This window comes from Nicotiana tabacum, chromosome 2, assembly GCF_000715075.1.
Source record: "Nicotiana tabacum cultivar K326 chromosome 2, ASM71507v2, whole genome shotgun sequence".
NCBI lineage: Eukaryota > Viridiplantae > Streptophyta > Magnoliopsida > Solanales > Solanaceae > Nicotiana > Nicotiana tabacum.
In genome coordinates this window covers 123,509,615-123,536,184 of record NC_134081.1, presented here as the reverse complement: position 1 = coordinate 123,536,184, position 26,570 = coordinate 123,509,615, and the positions used below count along the sequence as shown (strand labels likewise).

Below are 26,570 nucleotides of genomic sequence, written 5' to 3'. Positions count from 1 at the left end.
TCAGACTTACCTCTTTCCCCACTCATGGTATACCTGTCTAACCAGACACGGGGTTAGGCTTTGATCAAACATATTATTGACACACAAAAATTCCAATTTTTCGGGTTTTGACTCCATAAAAGAATATAAATAAATAAATAAAAACTCAATTGTGGGACTATAAAAAATATTTTTGGATTTAGTATATTTTTTTTTTTTGGATTTTCTAAGGAAAGAATTGTAAACAGGGAATTAAGGAAAAGGAAAATATTTTTGATTTTTTTTATTTGAAAATTGGGGCCGGAACTGATGAGGTTTGCCTACGTATCTCACATCCGGTGAGAATCAGACCCGCGTAGTTCGGTTAAAACCGACTTTTTTTTGATTTTTTTTGAAAAATTAATCTTTAAAAACCGTATGCAGTAGACCACATCATTTTTTTATATTTGTTCAACTGATTTATGCTAAGGTCGGTCGATATGCCAGCCTCCTAAATAATGCAACAAGTAGCACATAACATGACATAATGGTCTCAACAAGGTACTTGTCCTAAAATAGAACTCGACCCTTGTGTTGAAAGCTGCTAAGTCAAATGCACATGATGCAAATAAAATGTAGCCTACTAGGGATATTCATTGCTTGTGGCTTGTTCTTCTAAGTTTGTAAATCCTAAATGAGATGGTATCTAGACCTGGCTTACCTGGGAGGACAACCCGAGCCGAGGAGCGTCAAGCATTACCACTAGTAGAACAGCACTGGCTAGCTAACGACTCTCCCGCCTAAACATGTGTGACTAAATCCTTCACCAGAAGCTGGTAGGCTAACTGGCTTTATCTCAAGACATAAATTTTGTGATGCTGGTAGGCAAACACAACATAACTAATTATCAGAAGACTCAGTGAGATGCGAGAGAGGATACAATTTATATGTACAGTTCAACAATATCAAGACAATAAAAAATGGACAAGTAGCACATTAGTCCCAAATAAATCACAATATATACAAAAATTAATAAAGCCAAATAAAGTCAATGTACAAGCTCGAATTCTTGAAGGTCCTCAGCAGAGTCGCCAGAGCTATCACACGCCTTTTATGCTCCCCCCCCCCCCAAAACGATAATGTGTGTTATGGATGGTGGGTTAAAGAGTTTTTCCAATTAAATTGACAAACTTGATTAAGGATTATTTTATTTACAGAGTCGCCACTTGGAATTGAGTTTTGGGGTGTTCCAAGTTACCTTTTATTTGAATCCCTAGTCAAAGAAAGATTTGACTCTATTATTACTGGTCTGCGAAAATAAAGTCCGGGTAAGAATTTTTGTTGACCGGGGAGAATGTGTAAAGCACTCCCCGAGTCTCGTGGCTCTAGCACGGTCGCTTTATTGACCAGATTTGGATTATATTATTTTTGGATAAACTGTGATTTATTGGTTTTCATATTTTATCTATCTGCTTTCAATCATTAGAATATAGTATTATTTTTTTAAACGAATCACGTGTGTGAATCCACTTTGTTTATTGTGCCAAAATCATGTCTCGCGTACGTGTACACAATTAGTAGCATTTTTATTATTTATTAAGATTGTGTGGCCAAAGTCGCGCGAACACATACTTTGATTTATTTTTAAAAATTGTAATTATGTCACGCGAACGTATACATAATCACGATGATTTGATTAATTATGAGTGTGCCTAAAAGCATACTAACGTATTATGATTATTCATTTCCTAAATTAAAGATTGTTGTGAGGCCATGCTTTATGGAATTGGCGTGGTTGGAAGAAATAAGTAAATTAGCTATGGAAATATGAGTTAGCCTTACTGATTTTATCCTCGCGGGTTGGCAAACTTCCCTATTTGGCACAACTACGTGATGACCTCAATAAAAAAATACATTTGAAGATGATAAATGTTCCCTTACACACAAATCCTTTTGATGTTATATCTATCTACTTTATCAGAATCCCTTCTTATATTCTATGAATAGTATAGCATCCTAACTAAAGAAGTTAACATCACAAGTATCCATTAAATTAATCCAAAATAAGGATGAAAAAGATTTAGAATTACCAAACACTAAGATGGACTGTACAGAATAGTTCCAAAACTAATCTAAAATAAAGCAAACAAGCAAATTTAATAGAATAAACTACCTACTAGCAAATAATTAAAACCCATGGAACATCCTCACCTATCTCGAATAGAGCAAGCAGAATGCTTAAATCACTCAAAGAGCAAAATAAGAATACATACGTGCGTTCCTAAGAATTTTGAACTACCAAGAAGACATTTAATTTTCAAAGCATTTAAGAAACAGAATAAGGAACCAAATCTCTAGCAGACTTCGAGAACAAGAGAAACAATTAGCACATTTACACAAGATCTACCTTAGCGGCCAGCCATAGAAAATTCTGATCAATCCCTCTTAAAAACCTCAACATCAATGATCCAATAACACCATAACAATTGATAAACAAAATGAAATCATATGTGAAAGCATGCTAATAGAAAAGAGGGGATCCATCAACAACATTCATCAAGCTATTGTAATAAGATGAGATAAGAACAAAAAGGACCTTTTATAGAAACTCGACCAAATCGCCAGAAACTCGAAGCCGACTCAGGAAACTCCGATGACTTTACACGGCTAAAATGAAGCTTAAACTGCAACTCTTTTAGTGATGTAAGAAGTTGGTTTTCAGACTGTTTTAATGGAGGTTTTGCTACGTTTTTGGACTGGTTTTGGGGATTGTGTTGCCTTTTGGGGGCTGGAATTTCCAGCTGCGATTCGTCTTTTTTTTGGCTATTTTTGCAGCGAATGTTTGCTGGATAAGGGCTGTTTTTTCAGGTGCTTTTGGAGCCGTTTTTGGAGTGATTTTCGGTTGTTTTTGAGCTGGGTTTTTGGAGGTCTTTTGTTAGTTTTTGACTGCCTTTTTATGGCTTGTTCTTAGAGGAAGAAAAGGATTGAGCTCCTCTCCCTTTTGGGGCTCCTTTTGGTCCTTTTTGATGAGCAAGAAAAGAGCTTAGGGGTTGTGAGTGTGGGACAAAGTGTGGGGGACAAAGTGTGGGGACAAGCATGGGGGGCAAGCGTGGGGGACAAGGAAAAGTGGAGTGGGGACACGCGTGGGAGACAAAGAGTGGGGACACGTGTGGGAAGATGGGAGCGGGAAATATTCAAGCACGGTAAAAAATTAGGTGCTCACAGCATGCCCCTCTTTGCTTGGAAACATTAAAAGTTTTCAGGCAAGGATAAAGTGAGTCGTATGACTAAGTTTTGACCATATCGTTATTCAAAAGAGGAAGAAAATAAAAGAAAAAGGTGCAACCGAGTCCTGATTTTGGACAACCTACATATCCCGGGTTATAAGGAAATCAGGTCGCGTGTAGTTCAAGAAAAATGATGGAGTGATGAGTTCGAAAGTCGAGCTAGGTTCCGTCGAGGCTCCGGTCCGTGGCCCTGTTATTACATCAAAATTGAAAGAAACTAAACAAGCTTATCAACTATGAGTTACAAGATTCCTATCTATAAGTCTTTTGAAGCTTGATCTTGAATCTTGACTGGTTGTTCATGCAAATTCTGATCTGAACCTTGATGCTTGCTAGTTGTAAGTGCTAGTTCATTCTTCTACGACTTCTTCTGAGCAAAACGGGAAATATGAAGCTCGTAACTTCAGTCATGTCTTGAATAGTCCGTATTCTTTCCATCTGCTTTTGCATTTGGATTCATTTTCTTTTCCTTTTCTTTTCTTTATTTTGTTCATCTTGAACGATGTGCCTCAAGGTAAAACCTACTCAGACATCACACCAAACAAACGAACGAAATTTTTCTTCCCCGGTTTTCACTAGGAAATTTCGTGAGTTGTTGTAACAAAATTCTAAACTACTTGTTTATTGAAAGCAATAAAAAAAATGGGAATGGTGTATCCTGAAAAGGTCATGATCCCAAAAGAATGTCTCAATTAAGTATTGGTGTACCTTATGTTGAGAAAATGTGGCAAAGTAATGGGATACCCTATATTGGCAATGATATCAGGGAGTGGTGTACCAGACATTTGAACTCAAATCAACTAGGGAATGAAGTATCCTATGTTGGATAACACAACTAGGGATTGGTGTAGCCTATACTGGTAAGGAGATCGGGGATTGGTGTACCCTATACTGAAAAGGAAATGTAACCATAGGTTGGTGCCCTGTATTACTGACAAGGAAATATAACCAGGGGTTGACGCCCTATATTATCGGAAAAAAGAATGTTGAATCCCCTTGGCGAAAAAGTTCTACCTGGGTTAAACTATGAAAAACAAGACTGGACAAAGAGTACTTCTACCTGAAAATATGAACTGGATCCCCCTAGGCGAAAAGGTTCTACCTGGGTTAAGCTACGAAAATAACATGAGCGAAGAGTACTTCTACCCGGAACTATGAGCTGGATCCCCCTAGGTGAAATGGTTCTACCTAGGTTAAGCTGCGAAAATAACCTGAGCGAAGAGTACTTCTACCCGGAACTATGAGCTGGATCCCCCGAGGCGAAATGGTTCTACCTGAGTTAAGCTACGTAAAACATCCTGAGTGAAGAGTACTTCTACCCGGAACTATGATCTGGATCCCCCTAGGCAAAATGATTCTACCTGAGTTAAGCTACGTAAAACATCCTAAGTGAAGAGTACTTCTACCCGGAACTATGAGCTGGATCCCCTAGGCGAAATGGTTCTACCTGGGTTAAGCTACGAAAATAACCTGAGCGAAGAGTACTTCTACCCGGAACTATGAGCTGGATCCCCCTAGGCGAAATGGTTCTACCTGAGTTAAGCTACGTAAAACATTCTGAGCGAATAGTACTTTTACCCGGAACTATGAGTTGGATCCCCCTAGGCGAAAAGGTTCTACCTGGGTTAAACTATGAAAAGCAAGCTTAGGCGAAGAGTACTTCTACCCGGAAATATGAGCTGGATCCCCCTAAGCGAAAATGTTCTACCTGGGTTAAGCTACAAAAAACAGCCTGAGCGAAGAGTACTTCTACCCGGAACTATGTGCTGGATCCCCCTAGGCGAAAAAGTTCTACCTGGGTTAAGCGACGAAAAGCAAGCCTGGGCAAAGAGTACTTCTACCCGGAAATATAAGCTGGATCCCCTTAGGCAAAAGAGGTTCTGCCTAGGTTAAGCTTCGAAAAGCAACCTGAGCGAATAGTACTTCTACTCGGAACTATGAGCTGGATCCCCCTAGGCGAAAGGTTCTACCTGGGTTAAGCTATGAAAAGCAAGCTTAGGCGAAGATTACTTTTACCCGAAAATATGAGATGGATCCCCCTAAGCGAAAATGTTCTACCTGGGTTAAGCTACAAAAAACAGCCTGAGCGAAGAGTACTTCTACTCGGAACTATGTGCTGGATCCCCCTAGGCGAAAAGGTTCTACCTGGGTTAAACTACGTAAAACATCTTGAGCGAAGAGTACTTCTACCCGAAAATATTAGTTGGATCCCCCTAGGCGAAAAGATCTACCTGGGTTAAGCTACGTAAAACAACCTGAGCGAAGAGTACTTCTACCCGGAACTATGAGCTGGATCCCCCTAGGTGAAAAGGTTCTGCCTGGGTTAAGCTATGATTAAAAAGCTGAGCGAAGAGTACTTCTACTCGCAAATATGAGATGGATCCCCCTAGGCGAAAAGGCTCTACCTGGGTTAAGCTACGTAAATGGGAGGTATGGATAGTAATGATGCATGCTGCAAATAAAGGAAAGTTGAGATTTCGCGAAAACTTACCTTTGGTGACATTCGCCCTTTGAAAATCGCCATTCTGCACTGCTTTGATCCTCTCCGCTGTCGAAGAACTGATTTTGTCAGTGTGATACCGAGGTTCCCGAATACTCTATATCGCTTTCTAAAGACATTGTCTTTCTGACGTTGCCCCTGGCTGTTTCATACCCGGAGGTCCATGGTACCGCTAATCCTTGTCCCTAAGGCAAGGCAATTTTCCTTTAAAATCAAACTTAGTTGTCTTTCACCTATAACCAATGTTTGTGTGTAGTGCTTATCAACTTTTCCCATGAAGCAAGTCTTGCTTAAGCGACCTTTTCAGTTTCTTTGAGACACTTTTTCCGTTTTTGATGAGCAAGAAAAAAATTTAGGGGTTGTGAGTGTGGGACAAAGTGTGGGGGACAAGCATGGGGGCAAGCGTGGGGGACAAGGAAAAGTGGAGTGGGGACACGCGTGGGAGACAAAGAGTGGGGACACGCGTGGGAAGATGGGAGCAGAAAATATTCAAGTACGGTAAAAAATTAGGTGTTCACAGTCGTGGAGGCTAAGTGTTATTCCCTCATCATGGTAAATCAAGTCAATGGGACTTTTGAAGTCCGGGAAGATCGAATGCGTAGGTACTTGGATAAATTGCAAGTGACTCTACATCGATTTAAGGAATAGACTTTGCAACATGTACTTCGAGAGCAGAATAGTGAGGCTGGCGCTCTTGCAAACTTAGGGTCGTCGGTCGAGGATGACGAACTCAACTCGGGGACTGTCGTGCAACTCATGAAATCGGTAATCGAGGAAGGTCATGCTGAGATAAACTCCGCAAGTCTAACATGGGATTGGAGAAACAAATATATATAGTACTTCAAGAACGGAAAACCTCCATCGGATCCAAAGGAATCAAGAATTTTACGCACAAAAGCAGCACGGTTCACCTTATCCAATGATGGAACGCTGTTTAGAAGGACGTTCGATGGTCCACTGGTAATATGATTAGGACCAGGAGATACCGACTACATCTTACGTGAGATTCACGAGGGTACTTGTGGGAAATATTCTGGTGCCGATTCATTAGTCCACAAAATAATCAAAGCATGATATTATTGGATCGATATGGATAAAGATGCGAGGGAGTTCGTTCGAAAATGTGACAAATGTCAAAGACATGCACCCATGATTTATCAACTCGGGAAACTTCTCCACTCGATCCTAGCTCTTTGGCCTTTCATGAAATGGGGAATGGACATCGTCGGCCCCCTCTCATCGGCCCAAGGTAAGGCTCAGTTTATTTTGTTTATGACTAATTATTCCTCTAAATGGGATGAAGCACATGCTTTTATGAAAGTGAGAGAAAATAAAGTAATAGACTTCATTTGGGACTACATCATATGTCGATCCGGGATGCCATCCGAGATTTTATGTGACAATGGAAAGCAATTCATCGGCAGCAAAGTAACTAAATTTCTCGAAGACCACAAAATCAAAAGGATCATATCAACACCTTATCATCCCAGCGGGAACGGACAGGCCGAATCGACCAACAAAATCATCATCCAAAATCTTAACAAAAGATTAGCCAACACTAAAGGAAAATGGAGAGAAATATTACCCGAAGTACTATGGGCATACCGCACAATATCGAAATCCAGTACCGGAGCAACACCATTCTCGTTGGTTTACGGCACAGAAACTCTTATCCCGCTAGAGGTCGGAGAACCTAGCATCAGGTTTCAATGGGCAACTAATGAGTCGAATAACAAGACAATGAACGTGAGCCTAGAATTATTGGACAAAAAATGAGAAGTAGCTCTCGTCTGATTAGCCGTCCAAAAACAGCGGATCGAAAGGTATTATAATCGAAGAACCAATCTTCGATATTTTAAAATCGGGGACTTAGTGCTAAGGAAAGTCACCATCAACACCCGAAATCCAAATAAAGGAAAACTTGGTACGAACTGGGAAGGACCGTATCAGGTCCTCGAAATCGTCGAAAAAGGATCCTACAAGCTAGGTGTAATAAACGGCAAACAACTACCAAGCAATTGGAACATGTCGCACCTAAAACGATACTACTGTTAAGATACGACCCTTCTATATTCATTTATATTTCGAAATTAACCCCTGCAGATGTTCGATCAGAAACAGGGATGGATTATCTAACTCGAAACCTTTCGACCTGAAAGCACGCATTGCACTCTTTTTCCCTTAGACCGGTTTTGTCCCAAATGGGTTTTTTGGCAAGGTTTTTAATGAGGCAACTATTGATCGTGCTACCTTAGAACAATTCAACAACATTTGAAGCCTCTTTACAATCAACCTCGGATGTTGGGGGGCAAGACCCTCGAATATATAAAGTTCGATCATCAATTTCGATGCAAGGAAGTTACTACATGACAACAGGGTTTTGATAGGAAAAATTGTAAAGAGCGAAATGGTCAAAATGAACCATGTTCGTGTAGTTTGTTCGATCCCAGGTACAAAGCATGAACACATATATAATGACAGAAATTTCTTCTTTGCCGATATTTCATATTTCATAATTCATCCTTTACTTCGTGATCTATTATGCAAACATGCTTAAGGGCTGATCATTACCCCATAAATCGGGGACTGCCAACCGAAAAATCAGCGATGTCAAGCCCCACATAAGCCTACGGGCTACATTACTTCGAGTTCGAGCAAACACTCACTCGACTATTTAAGCCTACATGCTACTTTTACTTCGAGTTCGAGCAATCACTCACTCCACTACTAAGCCTAAGGGCTAATCTTATTTCGAGTTCGAGCAATCACTCACTTGACCATAAAGCCCAAGGGCTACATCACTTCGAGTTCGAGCAACACTCGACTATAAAGCCTAAGGGCTACCCCAACTCGAGTTCGAGCAACCATTCTCACTCAGGGACTATTTACGAAGCCCAAGGGCTATCTTATTTCGAGTTTAAGTAAACACTCACTCGACTATTAAAGCCTAGGGGATACATTACTTCGATTTCGAGCAAACACTCACTCGCCTACTAAGCCTACGGGCTACATTACTTCGAGTTCGAGCAAACACTCACTCGACTATTTAAACCTACGGGCTACTCTTACTTCGAGTTCGAGCACTCACTCACTAGACTACTAAGCCTATGTGCTACATTACTTCAAGTTCGAGCAAACACTCACTTGACTATTAATCCTAAGGGCTACTCTTACTTCGAGTTCGAGCAAGCACTCACTCGACTATTTAAGCCTACAGACTACTCTTTCTTCGAGTTCGAGCAATCACTCACTCGACTACTAAGCCTAAGGGCTAATCTTATTTTGAGTTCTAGCAATCACTCACTCGACCATTAAGCATACGGGCTACATTACTTCGAGTTCGAGCAAACACTCACTCGACTATTTAAGCCTACGTGCTACTCTAACTTCAAGTTCGAGCAATCACTCACTTGACTACTAAGCCTAAGGGATAATCTTATTTCGAGTTAGAGCAATCACTATCTTGACCATAAAATCCCACGGGATACATCACTTCGAGTTCGAGCAACACTCGACTAAAAAGCCTAAGGGCTACCCCAACTCGAGTTTGAGCAACCATTCTCACTCGAGGACTATCTATGAAGCCCAATGGCTATCTTATTTCGAGCTTGAGAAAACACTCACTCGACTACTAAGCCTACGGGCTACATTACTTCGAGTTCGAATAAGCAATAGCTCAACTATTAAGCCTAAGGGCTACTCTTACTTCGAGCTCGAGCTAACACTCACTCGGTTATAAAGACTACAAGGTCGGACTTCGATCAAACTGCCTAAGGCCTCGAACTTATGAAAACTTTCATAAGGCATGAATAAAACAAAATCTTCACAAGGCAGAGAATAAAACAGAGACAAGTCGGGAAAGGAAAAATCTTTATATATATAAGAGTATTTGCAACGTCCGGTTAGGACCCTACACAAAAAGATTAAAAATAAAAAAAATCCTAAGGTTCCTGATTATCTCCGGGAGCAGTCTCTTTTCTATCGAACTCCTCCCCGCTCTCAGACCCGCTCTTGCTTTCACCATCATCATCATCGGAAGCCAGGGCTCTGGCATCAGTTTAAGCTCTTTAGCCTTTTTTTTTATCTCTTCAGTAAGATAGAAACCTCGAGCATAGATTTCCTCGAGGGTTTCCCTACGAAATTGGCATTTGGCAAGTTTAGCAACCCAATATGCTCGAGTTTGAGCGGTCTCGGCTGCCTCTCTCGCTTGTACTTGAGCGGCTTCAGCATCGGCCCGATAGACGGCCACGAATGCATCCGCCTCGGCCTTTGCTTTTTTAGCTCCAAATTTGGCCTTGGCAAGTTCGGAAGCTAACCGAGCCTCGAGCTCCTCTATTTTTCTTGCTTGAACCGAGCTCCTCTCCTTCATGCCCTGAAGTTGACTTTCGGCCGATGATAATTGGGCTCGAGCAACCTCTTTCTGTGCAGCAAGGCGGTCCATACCTTCTTTCCACCCCAAGGTCTCCGCCTTTATTATATCGACCTCCTCACGGAGCTGCCTGATCATCTCAAGCTTCTGCTACAGTTGTGAGATCGAAATATTAGCCTCCAATCTCGAATCGAACCCATGAGTTTTTAAGATTTTCATTACTTGCTTGGTCAGATCGGTCTGATCTTTGTGAGCCTTGGTCAACTCGGCTCGGAGGTCCTTGGTCTCCTATTCTCTTTGCTTAAAAAGAAGTCTGAGGGCATTTCTCTCCCCTGTGAGTGTTTGAAGGTCGGCCTCGTACCGACTCAGCTCAGCTCAAGACCGAGAACATGCTTCCCGATGAAGCGCAGAGGCCTACACAGATAGAAAAGAAGTTCGAAGAGGAGAATAAACACAGATAATAATAACCAAATTGAGAGTTAAGGCTTACCCGATTCAGAGCTCGATGTACTTCATTAAAAAGGCCTGATGCCTCACCCAAGTCCTTCCTCGAGACTTCCAAATCGCTCAGGCCGGTAGCTTCTTCGACCCCAGTAAAATAATCACGAAATGGATCTTCCCTTCCATGGCCTCCTTCGACAGAAAGGGTCTTCAAGGCCCGAGCCTCTCAAATCATTTCCTCAGAAAACGAGGGGAGCAACGGGGAACCTCCAATTTCTATTGCCCCAATTGAATTACTTGGGGCGTTCTCTCTATCTTGAGGGGCCTCGAGACCAGCCCCCCCCCCCCAGCCGTACCCACCATTGACTCATTATGGTGGGAGGTAGCCTCGATCCTTGATGACTCGGGGACTTCGACCAATTCTCTTCCCGAGACTCCCTCGTCACAAAATAGATCTTTGCGGCCTTCATCGATTCAGTAACCTTTGGAGCCTCGACGTCTTTCTTCACTCGAGCCACCAGTATGGACCCGTTGTTTTCTTCTTCCTCTTCGTCTTCATCCCTCAGACGCCGAAATGACTCTTCGGTCAAAGGGATGGTGTTCTTCCTCGGCTTACGAGCTGTCTTTGTCTTAAGTGTTGGATCCTCGGACGTAGAGGCCCTTTTTCTTTTGCTATCCTTCATCGGTTTTGGAACCGGGGCCGAAGTCTCTTCCTCGCCAGACGAGGGGCCCATGACCGCATCTTTGCCCAGGCCAACACACAAAAGAATTAGTTAAGTATAAGAAAGTCATTTCGTTCTAATCATCGAATGCATGGTGAAGAGGCTTACCATGATTTTTAGCCTCCCATTGGCCCTTTGACAAATCGTGCCACGAGCGCTCGGCATATGTGGAGGTCGAAGCCAGGTTCCGTACCCAACTCTTAAGGTTAGGAATAGCACCGGGCATCCAAGCAACCGCTACATCACAAAAAGGATATCGGTAAGAAACAAAGGAGCAAAACAATGGGAGCTAACAGTAGAATCATACTTACGCTTCGTGTTCCATTCCTCGGGAAATGGTGTCTTCTCGACCGGGATTAGGTCCGAAGTCTTTACTTGAACGAACCTTCCCATCCAGCCCCGGTCTTTGTCCTTGTCTATGCTCGAGAACATCACTTTGGTAGCCCGTCGCTGGAGTTTTATTAACCCACCTCGATAGAGGCGGGGGTTGTACAACCTAATGAGGTGGTCGAGGGTGAAAGGCATCCCCTCGACTTTGTTCACAAAGAAACGGATCAAATAACGATCCGCCAAAAAGACGGATGGATTTGGCCCATGGTTACTCGGTATTGGCGGCAAAAATCGATGACAACAAGGTCGAGGGGGACCAATGTGAAAAGGGTAGGTATACACATTAAAAACCCTTTCACATGGGTAGTAATACTTTCTTCGGGAGCCGGGATTATCACTTCTTTGTCCTCCCAATTGCAATATTTCCTTAACTGTTTAAGACGACTCTCGGTTACCGAGCACATATACCTCGATACTGGCTTGCATCGACCGGGAACCGGCGAAGCTTTGTCAATCTTAAAATTGGAGGTAAGAACACACTCCCCGGGAACACACCCTTAGGTCGTGGCTCCACCGGCGTTTTGTCGTTGACGGGCTGCGAAGAAGAAGCATTTTATTTTTGAGGAACGGTTTTTGACGTTTTCGCCATTGGGATTTGAAGATTGAAGATAGAAGGAGATGACGAAGGTTTGGTGTTTTAAAGAGAGATTTTGCAGTAAAAATCACAGATTTACAGATGAAGAACTCAGAAGACGCAAGAAAGAACTTAGAAGATTTGGAAATTGAAGATGTAAAAGTAAAGAATGATAAAAAGATGAGCTATTTATAGGGTTGGCAATGACGGTTAAATGTCAACAATGGCCGACCATCGTCTGACATGTATTTAATGCCTTGGTTATTGAACCGACAAGACATCTACCACATACGTCATGGTCGGGCTTGATGCAAACGTCAGTGTATATCGAGTCATACCGCTTGAAAATCATATCGTTTCTCGCCACATTCTTACCGAGAAACGAGGGGACCATCTAAATACGGTCAAAATCAGTTTCGATCTTCGTATGATTAGTCAAAATTGAAACATAATGGATCGAATGTCATCTTCGTAATATCGGGTATGAGATCCGAAACCAGGTTACCAAGCTCAAATTTCAGGGACCAATTAAGTACCGAGCTCGAAGTCAATATCGAGCTCGATTCCAAATCGAACAATGACGTGAGGCGGTGTTATCGAGCATAAAAGCCAGAGACCGACCAATACCGAGTCAAAGTTAATACCGGCCCCCGAGCCAATATCGAGCTTTAAACCTGGAAATCGACCAATACCAAGTCCGATCAATATTAAGCCAAGAGACAAAATCTATTACAGCCGCACTAAGAAGAGAATCTCGGCGGAAATTAAGGAAAAACTATTCTATCATGGGCTCCCCACTATGTATTTTTAATTATATCTAAAGTAGGATCTCTCCACTATAAGAGGAATAGTTGTTATTTCTTTAAAGGGCAGAACATCAAGGCATACATACACCCTTATATTCATATATTACTATTGACAGAGAAATACGGTAGAGATTATCCTCTTGTGAATTTTATACATTGATTCATCTCGCCAGTTTATAAAATCACTTTTTAATTCAATATTGGTTCGTATTTCATTCTTTACAAGTCAATATTTGATATATTTCTACTTACTTTCCGATTTGTGTCAAGTTATACCGCGTATCCTTAGAACTACGTACAAATTCAACTCTATCTGTATTTTGGATAAACAACTATGTTGATTAATCTTTTACTTACATATATATTGTGAATATTTTTTGTTATATATCTATGTATAATGTTGCAGTTGTATATCTCATCAAATTTATGTTATTTTTTTCATTGCGTATTTCATTCTCAATGAACTAACTGTTGAAATTTGTTTGGTTCTATTAATTTATTTGTGACATATAACTTTTCTACAATTAGTAATATGAAAAAAGTATCTGAGTTTTAACGAAAAGTTGGAGGGGAGAAATATCTTTTTCTTTAATTTTAGTGTAAACCTTGTGAAAGAAATTAAAAAAGAGGAGATTGATACATACTGCCAGTCCTTTGTTTAGAAAATAGGAAAGAGCTTCCTCCATACTTTTGAGTTTCAAGAGTAAATTGTGTGAAGAAAAGAATGATTATACAGCGAAAGAGACCTCTGGAGCCTTTGCAAAAGCCATTAACTGTTTCTGGAATTTTGATCAATGAAATTCTTTGTAAGCTTTTTAGTTCCCCTTTTTATGCCATGCATGTTCACCATTTTTTACTCTTTATTTTTCTTTAGTTTCTAATTAAACCAATTTTAATGAAGGTCCTTTTTTCCTCTCTTTTTATTTTATTGGGGCACTTTGTCTAACTTTATAAATACCTAGGACAAGTCAGTTCATTTTAGTTTGAATTAATACTACAATATTTGCAAATAGTGCATAAGCACCATGCTTTTACAACCTTTTTTACTGTGCATTTTCTTTTATATCTGTTAAACTATATTCCAAGTCTCACTCTCGGATACTTCAGTAGAACTTTATGCGCTTTGTTTGACAATGTGTATTTAGTAAGTAGTTGATTGATTTTTTAATACCTTTTAACGTATATATTATCTTCTTTGTTAATATAATGTTCGTTCTCTTGACATATGAAAATTTTAACTATTTAAGCAAGATGACACAGAGGTACACTATATCTATCTATACTCTATTAAAATTATGAAGGCCCGTAGAGAAATATTATTTGTCCTTTTTACCTTAGACAAAATTATTATTTAATTATTTTTCTAATATTTAAGGATATGAAATCAACTAAAATTTTGATTATTAAATCTTTCCTTGATTATTCGATTATATTGGAAGTCTTAATGTTTTAGACTTTAAAATCAATTTTAATATAATCATTTTTCAATTACGTTCTTTATTTGATACTTCTTTTTTGTATTATTAATACAAAACCCTTTTTGGTGATGCCTGGATATGTTGGATACGAAATCAGATACTCTATAAGTAAATGAAATTAAATATATATCATTTTAATAATTTTGGAGAGTAATATGTTATTCCATCAAGTATAAAATTAATTCTGGAAAGAATTACTCCGGCAAAAATGAAACCAAGTGTGACAACTTTATTAATATTGGTGTATTACTATATGTTATAGTCTTTCATCATAAACCTTGTTTTAAACATATTCAATTATATTTTATAACTTTTTATAGTGCGGACAATTATTTTAAACATATAGGCTTTAATATGATCCAATTGTCACTTTTTATAGTACCACTGCTCATATTTTGCGAGTAAATAATTAAAAAAAATTACTTCAAAATATTTGAATATATGTCGATGTGCATGTCTGAAGAATATCTTTAATTCTAAGCCACTAAAATTTATTAAATCTAAAAATTTAAGGAGCCTAGCAAGTAAAGAGAAGAAAAGGAAAAAATATTCATTAAACATGCCTTGAAATATAAACTTTTGTTCCTTGATAGTAAAAACTTCGAGTTATATGATGGACAATTAAAGAATATTAAATGCCATTTTGTTAGACTAACTCAACTTGTAAGAGAGTAACCATTAAGATTGAGAAAATAAAAAAATACTCAAGCACCCTTAAGCAAATGTAAAATTAAACAAATAATTTTTTTTAGTTAATTGTAGGGGCGACTCAATGAAATTAATGGTCTAAAGCCAAATTATAATAAGAGGCATTAAAACTATATTATGAAATTCTTGTACTAATGAGAAAAAATAAAATGATTTATTTTTCCATTTATGGATCAATCAAACGAGACAAAAAAATAGTTATTTTAGAAATTGAAAAGTTAAATCATAAGAAGCATAAATATGAAATAAATATAGTAGAGGAGGGAAAATCAAACTTAAAGAGGGAGATAAAAGTACTAATTAATAAGAGAGCAATTTTTTTATCATAATTTTTTCACTCATTCAAATAACTTTAACAAAATTAAACAAAAATATATAATTTACAACATTTTACTAAGGATAATCATACATATTAAGAACATAGTCTGCAAAAAAATGTTAGGTCAAGTATAAAAACATAACATATTATAATTATCTTCATAAACAAATATAAATACAAAAATTATATAATTAATCTACCAAAAATTCTTAATCACAGCAAGTTCAGAAGATACCCAATAACACTGTATTTAAATATTTCGTCAATATACATTTATTTTTCAATTTAAATTAATATTGCATTTATCTTGACGATAATTGCTATTACACATAATTTATTCTTATTATTTTTTTTTATTAATAGACACAAAAAATACGTGCAACACACGTACACTAAATCTAATATATATAATAATAGAAGGGGGTCTATATATTTATCCAATTCATCCCATTCTTCTTTTCTTTATAGTAATAGTACAAGTACATTATTTCAGTAAAATTCGCTTCATTTAGTTTAGTTTAGTTTTAGTTTAGGTTTATTATGTAAAATAAAATTCAATAAAAAATAAAATAAATAAAAATAAGAATTAATTCGAAATACTAAATAAGAAATAAGAATAAAGAGTCTTTATGTCGCGTTACCGAGGACCTGAAAATTGACGGTCTTGAAATTTGACCCCGCTTGATTCATGAGTAAATCTTTAAGGTCAAAAGTCAAAAGTGTTGCTCATATGACAAGCGATAGATAACACGTGTTGAACTTGAAGTTCTGCCAATGAGGCAAGCGGAGTAAAAAAATCAATAGTAACACCAAAGTGTCTTATTTTTATCAATCACCATGCGGAATGGTCTTGACAATCCATGTTAAATGAAGAACTAAACTAATAGTCATCACCTAATCGTTTAAATTTAAAATAGTTCATAGTGTATAATCCATGTATATAGGGTAAGAAAAATATATAGTTAATCTGGCCGCCTATTTGTGTAAATATCCCATGTTAAATGCGAAGTTGGCCTAGCCCATATATGCTCCAACCAAGTATTGACAAGCCTCGGGTGAAGTGCACTAGTAGCCACTTTTAAACCTACTATTTTAAATATATCAATAATTTACAATATATTTAAAGATTAATTAATTCACCCAAACTTCATGACTAAGAATCACGAATTTTTGTATCCTAAATTTTTGAGTTGCTATTTGGAATTCAGGACTTAGTATCGTAACTTTTTTAGTTGTCAATTTGAAATTCAGGACTAAGTATCATGAATTTGTGAACTGTTAATTTAAAATTTAGGACATAAAATTCTAATTTCTAGATGCAATATTCAAACTTTAGGACACAATGTCTGAAATTTGAACCTTGAGGTTTAAACTTCAGGACGTACTATGTTCTGAAGTTTGAGTGAATTGACTAGTCTTTAAATATACTGTAAACTGTAAGTATATTTTAAATAACATCTTTAAAAGTGGTTACCCGATGTCATTTCCACATACGTACCTCCCTTTCTTACGTTTGGCAAGTTATATCAACTCATTTCTCCCAAAGTAAACTCATTTGCGTAGCTAAAAAAATTAACATTTAAATTCCTATGGTGTATCCAAAATCGAAATTGGGGACGGGGTAAAGCTAAATTTGTGATTAACGGATTTATTATTTTAACATTGATGATTTCTTCTTAGAAGTTGTAGGGTTGGGGTGGCTTACTGGGTGAGACTGATAGAAAGAAAGGTCGGGGGACAACCATGCATGGTACTTCTTGACCATGTCTTCGATGGACAGTTGAACTAGCGACTCATGAATGCTGCCGCACACAGATGACATTTATCTTTCTCATGACTACTTAGTGTGTCTCAGCAACCGTGTCAGAGAGAAGGAAGAGGGCTCTTTATCAGTATCATAGCGGGAGAATGAAAGCATTAGTAGGAAGATCTTTTGTTCGATCTGCCTTTGGGTGGGGCGATGATTCCTGAGCGGAAGGTACGCCCAATCCCTGATACAATACTTTTTCTTAATCCTTGCGGCCAAGGATAATGAGTCGGTTGGTTGTTAGAGTATAGCCTCTCTCGGGGTTAGTGATAAGAGTACACCAGTTCGTGTGGTAACGGGGCGAACTAAGAATTTCGTATTTGATTGAAAGATCAGACATAGCCGAGTCAATTAAAGTGAAACTAGTCGTTATTGAAGTACGAGGTAAGTGATAATTCTAACCATAATTTTCTTCTCAAGCTTTGACTAAGTCAAATATTTTAACATTGGTGATTTCTTCTTCAAGGTTTGACTGAGTCAAATATTTAGTCAAAGCTTTATGCTCATAAATTTCATGTCATGATCTAAGAATTGGTTTCTTCATGTTCTTACCTCTTTTCTTTTTATTTTTTATTTTTTTACAAAACCTCTTATTTATTTCACTCTGTTTAATGACATGGACATTTATTTTCAACTCCCTGTGTGATGTAAGAGATAGAACTCAATACAACTTCATCTCTGAATAAATACGTTCACATTTGAATTTTCCATTTTTTTCAATATTGATTGGTTTTGATTATATCCTTCTTTTTGTAAAAAATAGGGTGGAAAATTATTCTAGGACCATGACTCAAGGATAATGTTGTAGATAAAGGCGAATCTAAGTTTTTTTATAACATGGGTGCACTACTAAAAAAAATGATAAAAAAAAAGTATTCAGTGGGAATCAATCTCTCTGCTCCTTTGGGTAAATAACTTAGCACCTAACCAAGTACACTATTTAGCTTTTTTTTGAGCATGAGTACCAGCAAACAATATTAAATCAATTATAGAAAATATATACATAAAATATCTAATTTGACAGAGAGATCACGAGTTCACGTACCCCATAAAATGGACTATAAAGCCATGGTAGAAATAAAGTGAATTAGGGATAGAATTATCTCACTAAATCTTATACACAGAAATGAGACCATCAAAGTCACTGGTGCTCATATAAACTCTTATCACATAATTATTGTATTAACTAATTTATCATTTAATATAACCATCTAGTATTCAATACTTATAAACTGAAATAGTCTTAAAAAAAAAAACTAGTCTAAATGCATGCACCTTTACAAATGTTCCATCTTAATAATAACACACAAGTTTTTAAAGTCCAGATCAAGGTAGACCCCACCAGTAATATGCAAGGACAGAAGGTGTAAGGTACGAGTGGCCACACCAGATGTCTCCTCGGGCTGGAAAAGAAAAGGAAAAATATAAATTTTTAATTGTTTCCAGAAATATATTTTTAGCTAACAAATATAATTAATTTGCCAAACAGAGACCAAAGACTGAAAAAAGGCAGCTCCTATAGCTAAGACAACGTTCATTCATTTACTCGCTCTCGTGTTCATTTTCTCTTCTTCTCTTTTTGTGTTCTTCTACTGTTACCTTCTTCTCGCTACTTTTTAACTCTCTTCATCCGTCGTTGTTTTTTTACCGCTGCTGGTGGTAAAGACTTTGTTTTTACAGCTTTTCGGTTTTGCAAAAATTGATCGGATAAAGTCAAGTCTTGTCGATTGAGGTAATTTTAGCTCCTTTTCTCTCGATTTTACCCCTGGATCACCTATTTTTTTTTTTTTTTGGGGTTTTCTTATGGTTTTGTCAGTTGAATTAGGGATTTTGTGTGAATTTTCAGCTACTTTTTTCTTGTGCTAAATTCTGTGCTGGGTATCATAGGGGTATAGCTTTATCTTTGCCTTCTTATGCTTGAAGTATCTGACTTTTTTGAAAACCGGAGCTAGTAGAACTCGACGCGTTTTTGTCTTGATTACGATTAAACCCCTCATCTTTTTGGGACAAAATTGTAAGAGGGGAAAATTGAACTTTTTTACAGTTAGTTTTTTTTTTTTGGTTTCATGTCTTCTCAATAAAATCATTTCTCTTTCAGTTTATAAGTCCTATTAGTTTTTAGTTTATGTGTGTGTGTGTAATTTTGATTCAGATATTTTAGGGTTCTCAAGGTCTTTCTGCATGTAATTCAAGCAGGTTCTTACTCCCTACCGTCATTTTTGTCTGTCACTTTAGCCAAAAATATTGGGTCCAAAATTTGTTGCTTTAGAAAACCAAGAATGCATTAACTTTTTTTCCCCCCCAATTTTATCCTTAGTATTCCAAGAAAGCATACAGTCACTAATTACTCATATGGTAATTCAGTCAATACCCCTTAGAACTAATGCTGTTAAATAATAAATAGTTTTCCCAAAATCTTAAATGACTGATAAAATGGACAGGAGGTAGTAATTGAATTGTTATCTTAATTACTAAGTCATTTAGCTAATTTGAAGGCATTGAATGAACAGAGAGTTGAGGACCTTTTTTTATTTAAATAATATATTTTACCTGTTAGTAAAGAGAGGAGGGATTTCTTTTTGCTGTTTGTTTTCATCAAGCTTCTGTATTTGTGTTCATTTTGAAACTAATCTTTGTTTAGCTATTCTTGTCCCTCTTTTTTTTTATTGCATTTTGATGCATGAAGCTGGGGGAGAGAAGAATTTTCTTAAAATGAGTTCTGATTTTTGATGTTTTTTTCACAGGGTTGCGAAGTTAAAGTTTGAATTACTCATGCAGAAGAACCTATAGCATTTTGCTGCAGCTGCTTTGACGGGAAAATGTTGGAAGCTCCAAAGTTTGCGGGACTTATAGACTTAAATGAAAACCATGAACATTATGGACTGTCACAAAATTTTTACCATAAGCTTGGTGAGGGATCAAACATGTCAATCGACAGTTATGGGAGCTTGCAGATGAGCAATGGCGGAGGTTCTGTTGCAATGTCGATGGATAACAGCAGTGTTGGATCAAATGATTCACACACTCGTATTCTAAACCACCAGGGTCTCAAGCGTGTCCACAATAACTATTCTGTTGCAGCTAGTGTAAACAAGGGGAAAATTTCTCATGGATTGAGTGACGATGCCTTAGCTAAAGCTTTAATGGATCCTCGATTTCCTACCAATGGGCTTGAGAATTATGATGAGTGGACAATTGATTTGAGGAAGCTTAACATGGGACCAGCTTTTGCACAAGGGGCTTTTGGGAAGCTCTATAAGGGAACTTACAATGGTGAGGATGTTGCGATCAAGCTTTTAGAGAGGCCAGAGAATGATCTTGAGAGAGCTCACTTGATGGAGCAACAGTTTCAGCAGGAAGTCATGATGTTGGCAAGGTTGAAACATCCAAACATAGTTCGGTTTATCGGTGCGTGCCGTAAACCCATGGTGTGGTGTATTGTCACTGAATATGCAAAAGGAGGATCAGTTCGTCAGTTTCTCACTAAGCGACAAAATCGATCTGTGCCCTTGAAGTTAGCAGTAAAGCAGGCCTTGGATGTGGCAAGGGGTATGGAATATGTGCATGGCCTGAATCTGATACACCGTGACCTGAAATCTGACAACCTACTGATTGCTGCTGATAAATCAATCAAGATTGCAGACTTTGGGGTTGCTCGTATTGAGGTGCAGACTGAAGGAATGACACCAGAGACTGGAACATACCGCTGGATGGCTCCGTAAGTCTCTAACTTTTTAGCAGTTAAATGTGATTCCATTATTCTACTCTGGTCTTTTGGCAGAACCTTAATACAGAGCTACTTTGGCTGTTTCGTACATTACTTTTGTGGCCTTCAGTTTCCTTCTTTTAGTAGGACATTCATATGTTTTGCATACTCGTGTAGCTTTGTTTGCAACACAATTGCTTTAACTTATCAAAGAGAACAGGGAAATGGTCGCAATAAGATATGTTATGTTCCAACGTGATATTTGTCTGAACATTCACTTTGCATTATATCTTCTATCTGATGATCTAAATAAAAGCACCTTGCATTGCCTTTCACAAAATAGATTTGAAGTGAAAAGAAAGGAGATGATGGGCTTAAGGACCTGTATCCTTTGGAAAGAACCAGATCACTTGTGCTAATGTTCCTACTGTATGCCTGTTATTGCCAAAAGAGAGAAGTTGTTTCTTCTGTTCAACCTTTCAACTTAATTATTTGTGCCTCTTGCTAGAAATGTCAAAAGATGATCAACTTAGTATTCTTGTTTTATTTCAAAAGATTTCCCACCTTTCTCCTTGCTCTCCTTTGTTTGGTGAGTTTCGTTTGATTCGCTTCACTCTAGCTCATGGAATTAGTTTTCGGGATATGTCTGAGAGAGATGAACCATAGTTCGGACTCATTTGTTTCTAAGGAATGATCTATTTAGAACAACATGCAGAAGGTTGTCTGTCACCTTTGTTTTAAACTTTTAAAGGGTTAAAAGTTAATTATATATTTGTTGTCTTCACCATACATTGGTCTCTCCTCTTCTTTTTCCCTCCAATGCCGTTCTTTGGTGCATTTTCTTTCGTTTAATCAACACTCTGATAATAATAAATTGTTCATGGTGCAAGTTCCATGGAACAGTAATCGAGCTGAGAAATATTAACCATTTCTGTTTGGTAGTTGTAGGCAGTAGTTCAGCTTTTTTTAGTATCATCTCTCATTTTTAACTTAAAATTTGACAGAATTTGCTCCAAGATTAGTTTCTTCTCATTCCTTATTTCAAACAATAAAAGTAAGAATGAGTTGATTGTCGAAGATACTTGTGTGATCATAGCATTCACTGTCTTTTGCTTTGAGACTACAACAACAACAACAACAACAACCCAGTATAATCCCACTAGTGGAGTCTGGGGAGGGTAGTGTGTACGTAGACCTTACCCCTACCCTGGGGTAGAAAGACTGTTTCTGATAGACCCTCGGCTCCCTCCCTCCAAGAACTCTCCACCTTGCTCTTGGGGTGACTCGAACTCACAACCTCTTGGTTGGAAGTGGAGGGTGCTTACCACTATAGCAACCCACTCTTGTCTACTGAGACTGTGTCCTGAAATATGGCTACTGAAGAGTAGATTGATTTTTTTAGTTTGAGTCGTATGGATATGTCTGGTTTTGATGCTTCTTATGGAAGGTTAAGTTATCATGGAAGACGGAAGTCGAGCCTGTAATTCCTTGTAAATCTTTCTTGGGGCATTCTTTCTGACAAGATTTTGACAAGGACTTCCAATGCTTGTGGGAAGCTCCTGAAGGGGCAAACGTAGGTGCAAACACTGTTTGGATATTGGTGGCCAGCTTGAAATTGACCTGGACTAGATGGACCTATTTTTAGTTTCTACAATTAGGTGTGGAAATCAAATGTTTTAGGTATTCATATTGTAGATCTGGCCATGTGTATAAAATGCTTTATCGTGATTGATGATAGCTTCTAAATATAGCTCCATTTGGCCTATGAGTGACTCTTTAATGTGATAGATGACTCATATCATCCTAGCCTTTTCTTGGGGGACACATTGAATAAAATGTTTTTTGCTCTTGGTAATGCATGAGGAAAATTCTTACACAGACTGAGTGTTAACTTTCCCATCATAAAAAAATGAATGAAATCTCCCAAATTAGGTTTTTACCTTATGGGCGAAGAGTTCAACTGTCTCTACATGAATTGATTTCCTAGTAGATAGCTTTGCTAATCGTCTAAAACTATATTGCACATCCTCGAATACCTAAATGATTTCAAATGGACTCTACAGTTCATGGTGTAAGCGATAGAGTTAATAGAAATTATCTATTGAGTATTGATATAGCTTTGGATGGAGGCATAGTTATTCTTCTAAGAGAAATAATCTTTTAATGCATGGTTTTGACTTAATAAATTCTTTAAACCGAAAGTTAAAGGCAACCAAAAGTTTAACCCGAGACCTCATGTTGTCCTTCCACTTCATTGACCACCTAAGTGCAAGGACTCTTCGTTTTTTGGTGCCGCGCCCGTTTTGACACGGGACGGGAGTGGGTGCGTGAGCGGGATATGTTCCGGGTTCGGTCAACTAACTTAAGATACTTTGACATGTGTCCATCGACAAATTTGGGGGGAAATTGAGATTTTGATTTCTCAAAATTAAAAATAAAACAGATTTAAGACATGAGAAATGGCATACCTTCAATATTGTAGTACTTTTGTCTCATATTTGCTGCTTTGTGTTTCAAAAAAACCAAGAATTCAAGGGGTCATGTTCTGAGTTCGGACTTCTGGTAGACAGTAGCAGCGATATAGATGGAGAGTTGATGGAAGGCCTTGAATGGCTTTCTTTTTCTCTTTATAGCTCTATTTTTTTTATAATTTTGAATTTTTTTAACCGAATCCCTGCACCCATATCCATACCTGGATCTGCACCCCCGAATCTTAAAATTTAGATTTTGCCGAATCCGACACTCGGATCCGTGCCCGTATCGGATACCCGCACCCGAGTCCGAGCAACTTAGTTGACCGCTAGGTCACACCCACTTCATTGACCACTAGGCCACCCCTACTTCATTGACCACTACCTTCATAGCCATCCACCCATGCATCTTACACCCGCAGTACCAACTTACCACCAAATGTCTCCTCGAATCATCCGCTGTTAGGATGGCATCCCACACGGCACACTATGTAAAGAATGACACCTTCTTAGGTGCATTAAACTTCCGTACTATTTCTGTCTTGGCCTTCACACCCCAAGCAGGCATCTATATCATGATTCATTGAGAAATATATTTGTTGCTTGCTTCATAATTTTGTCCTCATTCCAGAATATGCATGACTATATAACTTCTGTAGGAAACCATCAATGTTATTCCAATTCACTACTGAATTGGTCTCCCAAAAGGTACACCCCGGGACACCTGGTCTGCCTCACTTTTGATAAATTCAGCTACTGTGGTGTTTTTATCAACTTTGGTAGAGAATAAGTTGGGGAATCCTCCTTGAGAGTCAAGCTGCTGCAATACATCAAGCCAAAAAAATTCATTTACCATTTCCAGTTGCAAAGCCAATAAATCTTGGGACCTCCAAATCCGGTAATCTCATCCTCTCACTTAACCCATATGAGGTAAACACCTTATATGATAACCATCATTGCTTACAACATCCATATCTTGCAAGGATCACATCCCTCCATAGTGTCTCCTTAGCAGGCTTGGTCAAATATGTTTTGATGTGCAAAACTGCAAAATCGGGTCCTCCTATTTCCAAGGGGTCAGTCATCTTCTTCTATCCATTTTTGGATGTATCTCCTGCCACCATTTGTTCCATCCTGCAGAGAGTTCTTCGTTAGTTGCTCCTGCTTCTTATTACATGAAATGTCGGAATGTTGATAACCACGTCCCGGCTTTTCTTCTCCAAAAATCAGCAGTGGAAACCTCGTAGCTAAAAGTTTTCATTCTTGTCTATGATTGTGGGCTTGTGGCTCTTCTACATGGATGATTCTTTTTAGGCTAAGGTCAATTATTTTATGCAAAATTGAACGAGTTCCTCTCAGCCTCCATTAGGCATTAGCTGAGAATAAATATATCTAAAGCGTTTAAGAATGCAGATCTTTATTCCCTTGAAATTTTCAGCTTTTTAGATCTCTCTTGGAGGAAATAGGATTTTATCTCCTCGAACAGGAAAAGAAAAATGCATGCGTCAAATCTTCTAAAGGATTTAGATAGGCTGATATAGCACGTGTGTACATTCTCATAAAAAGCACACCAGAGTATAGAAGATACAGATTCACACACGTAAGAATATTCTACATTTGTCTGTCAAGAAGAATGTATTATATTACACTTCTGTACACCGTAGTATCAAGTATCAATAAATGCATTTGCATACTTGACAGCTGTTAGTAGTTGTCAGATAAACTTTATAATCATGTAGTAATTAAAACATAAGAACAAGTAAATCATTAACACCTATGTTTTATTTGATAATTATGGCAAAGATTTAATGACAAAAACAACACGTTCACTTCAATTTGCAGGGAGATGATCCAGCACCGACCATACACACAAAAAGTTGATGTTTATAGTTTCGGCATTGTTCTGTGGGAGCTCATAACGGGGATGCTTCCCTTCCAGAACATGACCGCTGTACAGGCAGCTTTTGCAGTTGTCAATAAAGGTGTCCGTCCAACCATCCCTAATGATTGTTTGGCTGTCCTAGGTGAAATCATGACGCGCTGCTGGGATGCTAACCCTGACAATAGACCACCCTTCTCTCAGGTGGTCAGAATGCTCGAGGTTGCAGAGACAGAGATCTTGACAACGGTAAGAAAGGCCCGTTTCAGGTGCTGCATCAGTCAACCTATGACTACAGATTGATATGGAAAGAGGAAATAGTAGGCAGTAAGAGCAAGAGTAAAGAATTTGGGAAGGCAAAACAAAACTGATACCAACGTTTTGCCATTTGTATCTACTGAGGCATAATTTCGTCATTCAGATAGAAAAAATGGAGAAAGTTATGATAAAAACTGTCTGTTTGTTGTATCTTCTTTTCGTTTTCCTTTTCTCCTTGGATTGAAGATTCTGATTAGTGATAATAGAAGTATGTGTAATTATACATGTCCTTTTGTGGCTATATTTAGATCCTACTTTTTATTTTACTTTGATCAAATTTTATCAGGTGCTGAAGATGTTGCATACTGATCCATCCCACACCATACCCTTTTGTACTTCTGATGCTTGTTTTATTTATGCAGAAAATGTGGGGACATCAGCAATATATTTGCTTCAAAGGTAGTAGGTCATATCTTTCTTTTTCTGTTCTTCTAACTATAAAGATATGAGGAAAGATGAAGACAAGTTGACCATAAGGAAGACGTGTGTGGTGGGATACTATTACCAAACATCTTTATTTGACTTCAGTATTGTGATTGCACTCAACCTTTTTTCTGAATCTTCAGTGATTATAGTATATTTTGGACGGAAGAGCAGTGTTTCATGCCTTTTGACATTTCTTTCTTTCAATAACCAAATTGAATACAGTAAACTCTTTGACATTGTCCTAAGACAAAAAGTGCTATTTTTAAAACACAAAACTTGGAGAATTTCTCCAATCCGAAATTTTTTGATAGAAAAGAAGCACGATAAGATGAGATTGAAGGCTTGAAAATACCTTATAAATACCTTTACATGAAGTGATAAAAATTTATGTGAAAAAACACAAGGCATGTA

The 26,570-nt window shown here is 38.0% G+C and overlaps 1 protein-coding gene across 1 annotated transcript; it reads left to right on the top strand.

Moving 5' to 3' along the window:
• The first annotated feature begins 18,839 nt into the window (after nt 1–18,839).
• On the top strand, nt 18,840–25,999 carry LOC107760349 (serine/threonine-protein kinase STY13-like). Its single transcript, XM_016578386.2, has 3 exons — nt 18,840–19,091; nt 20,104–21,077; nt 25,379–25,999. Exons 2-3 carry the CDS (start codon nt 20,179–20,181, stop codon nt 25,716–25,718), a joined length of 1,239 nt encoding a protein of 412 aa, XP_016433872.1. The 5' UTR covers nt 18,840–19,091; nt 20,104–20,178; the 3' UTR covers nt 25,719–25,999.
• Nucleotides 26,000–26,570: the final 571 nt, after the last annotated feature.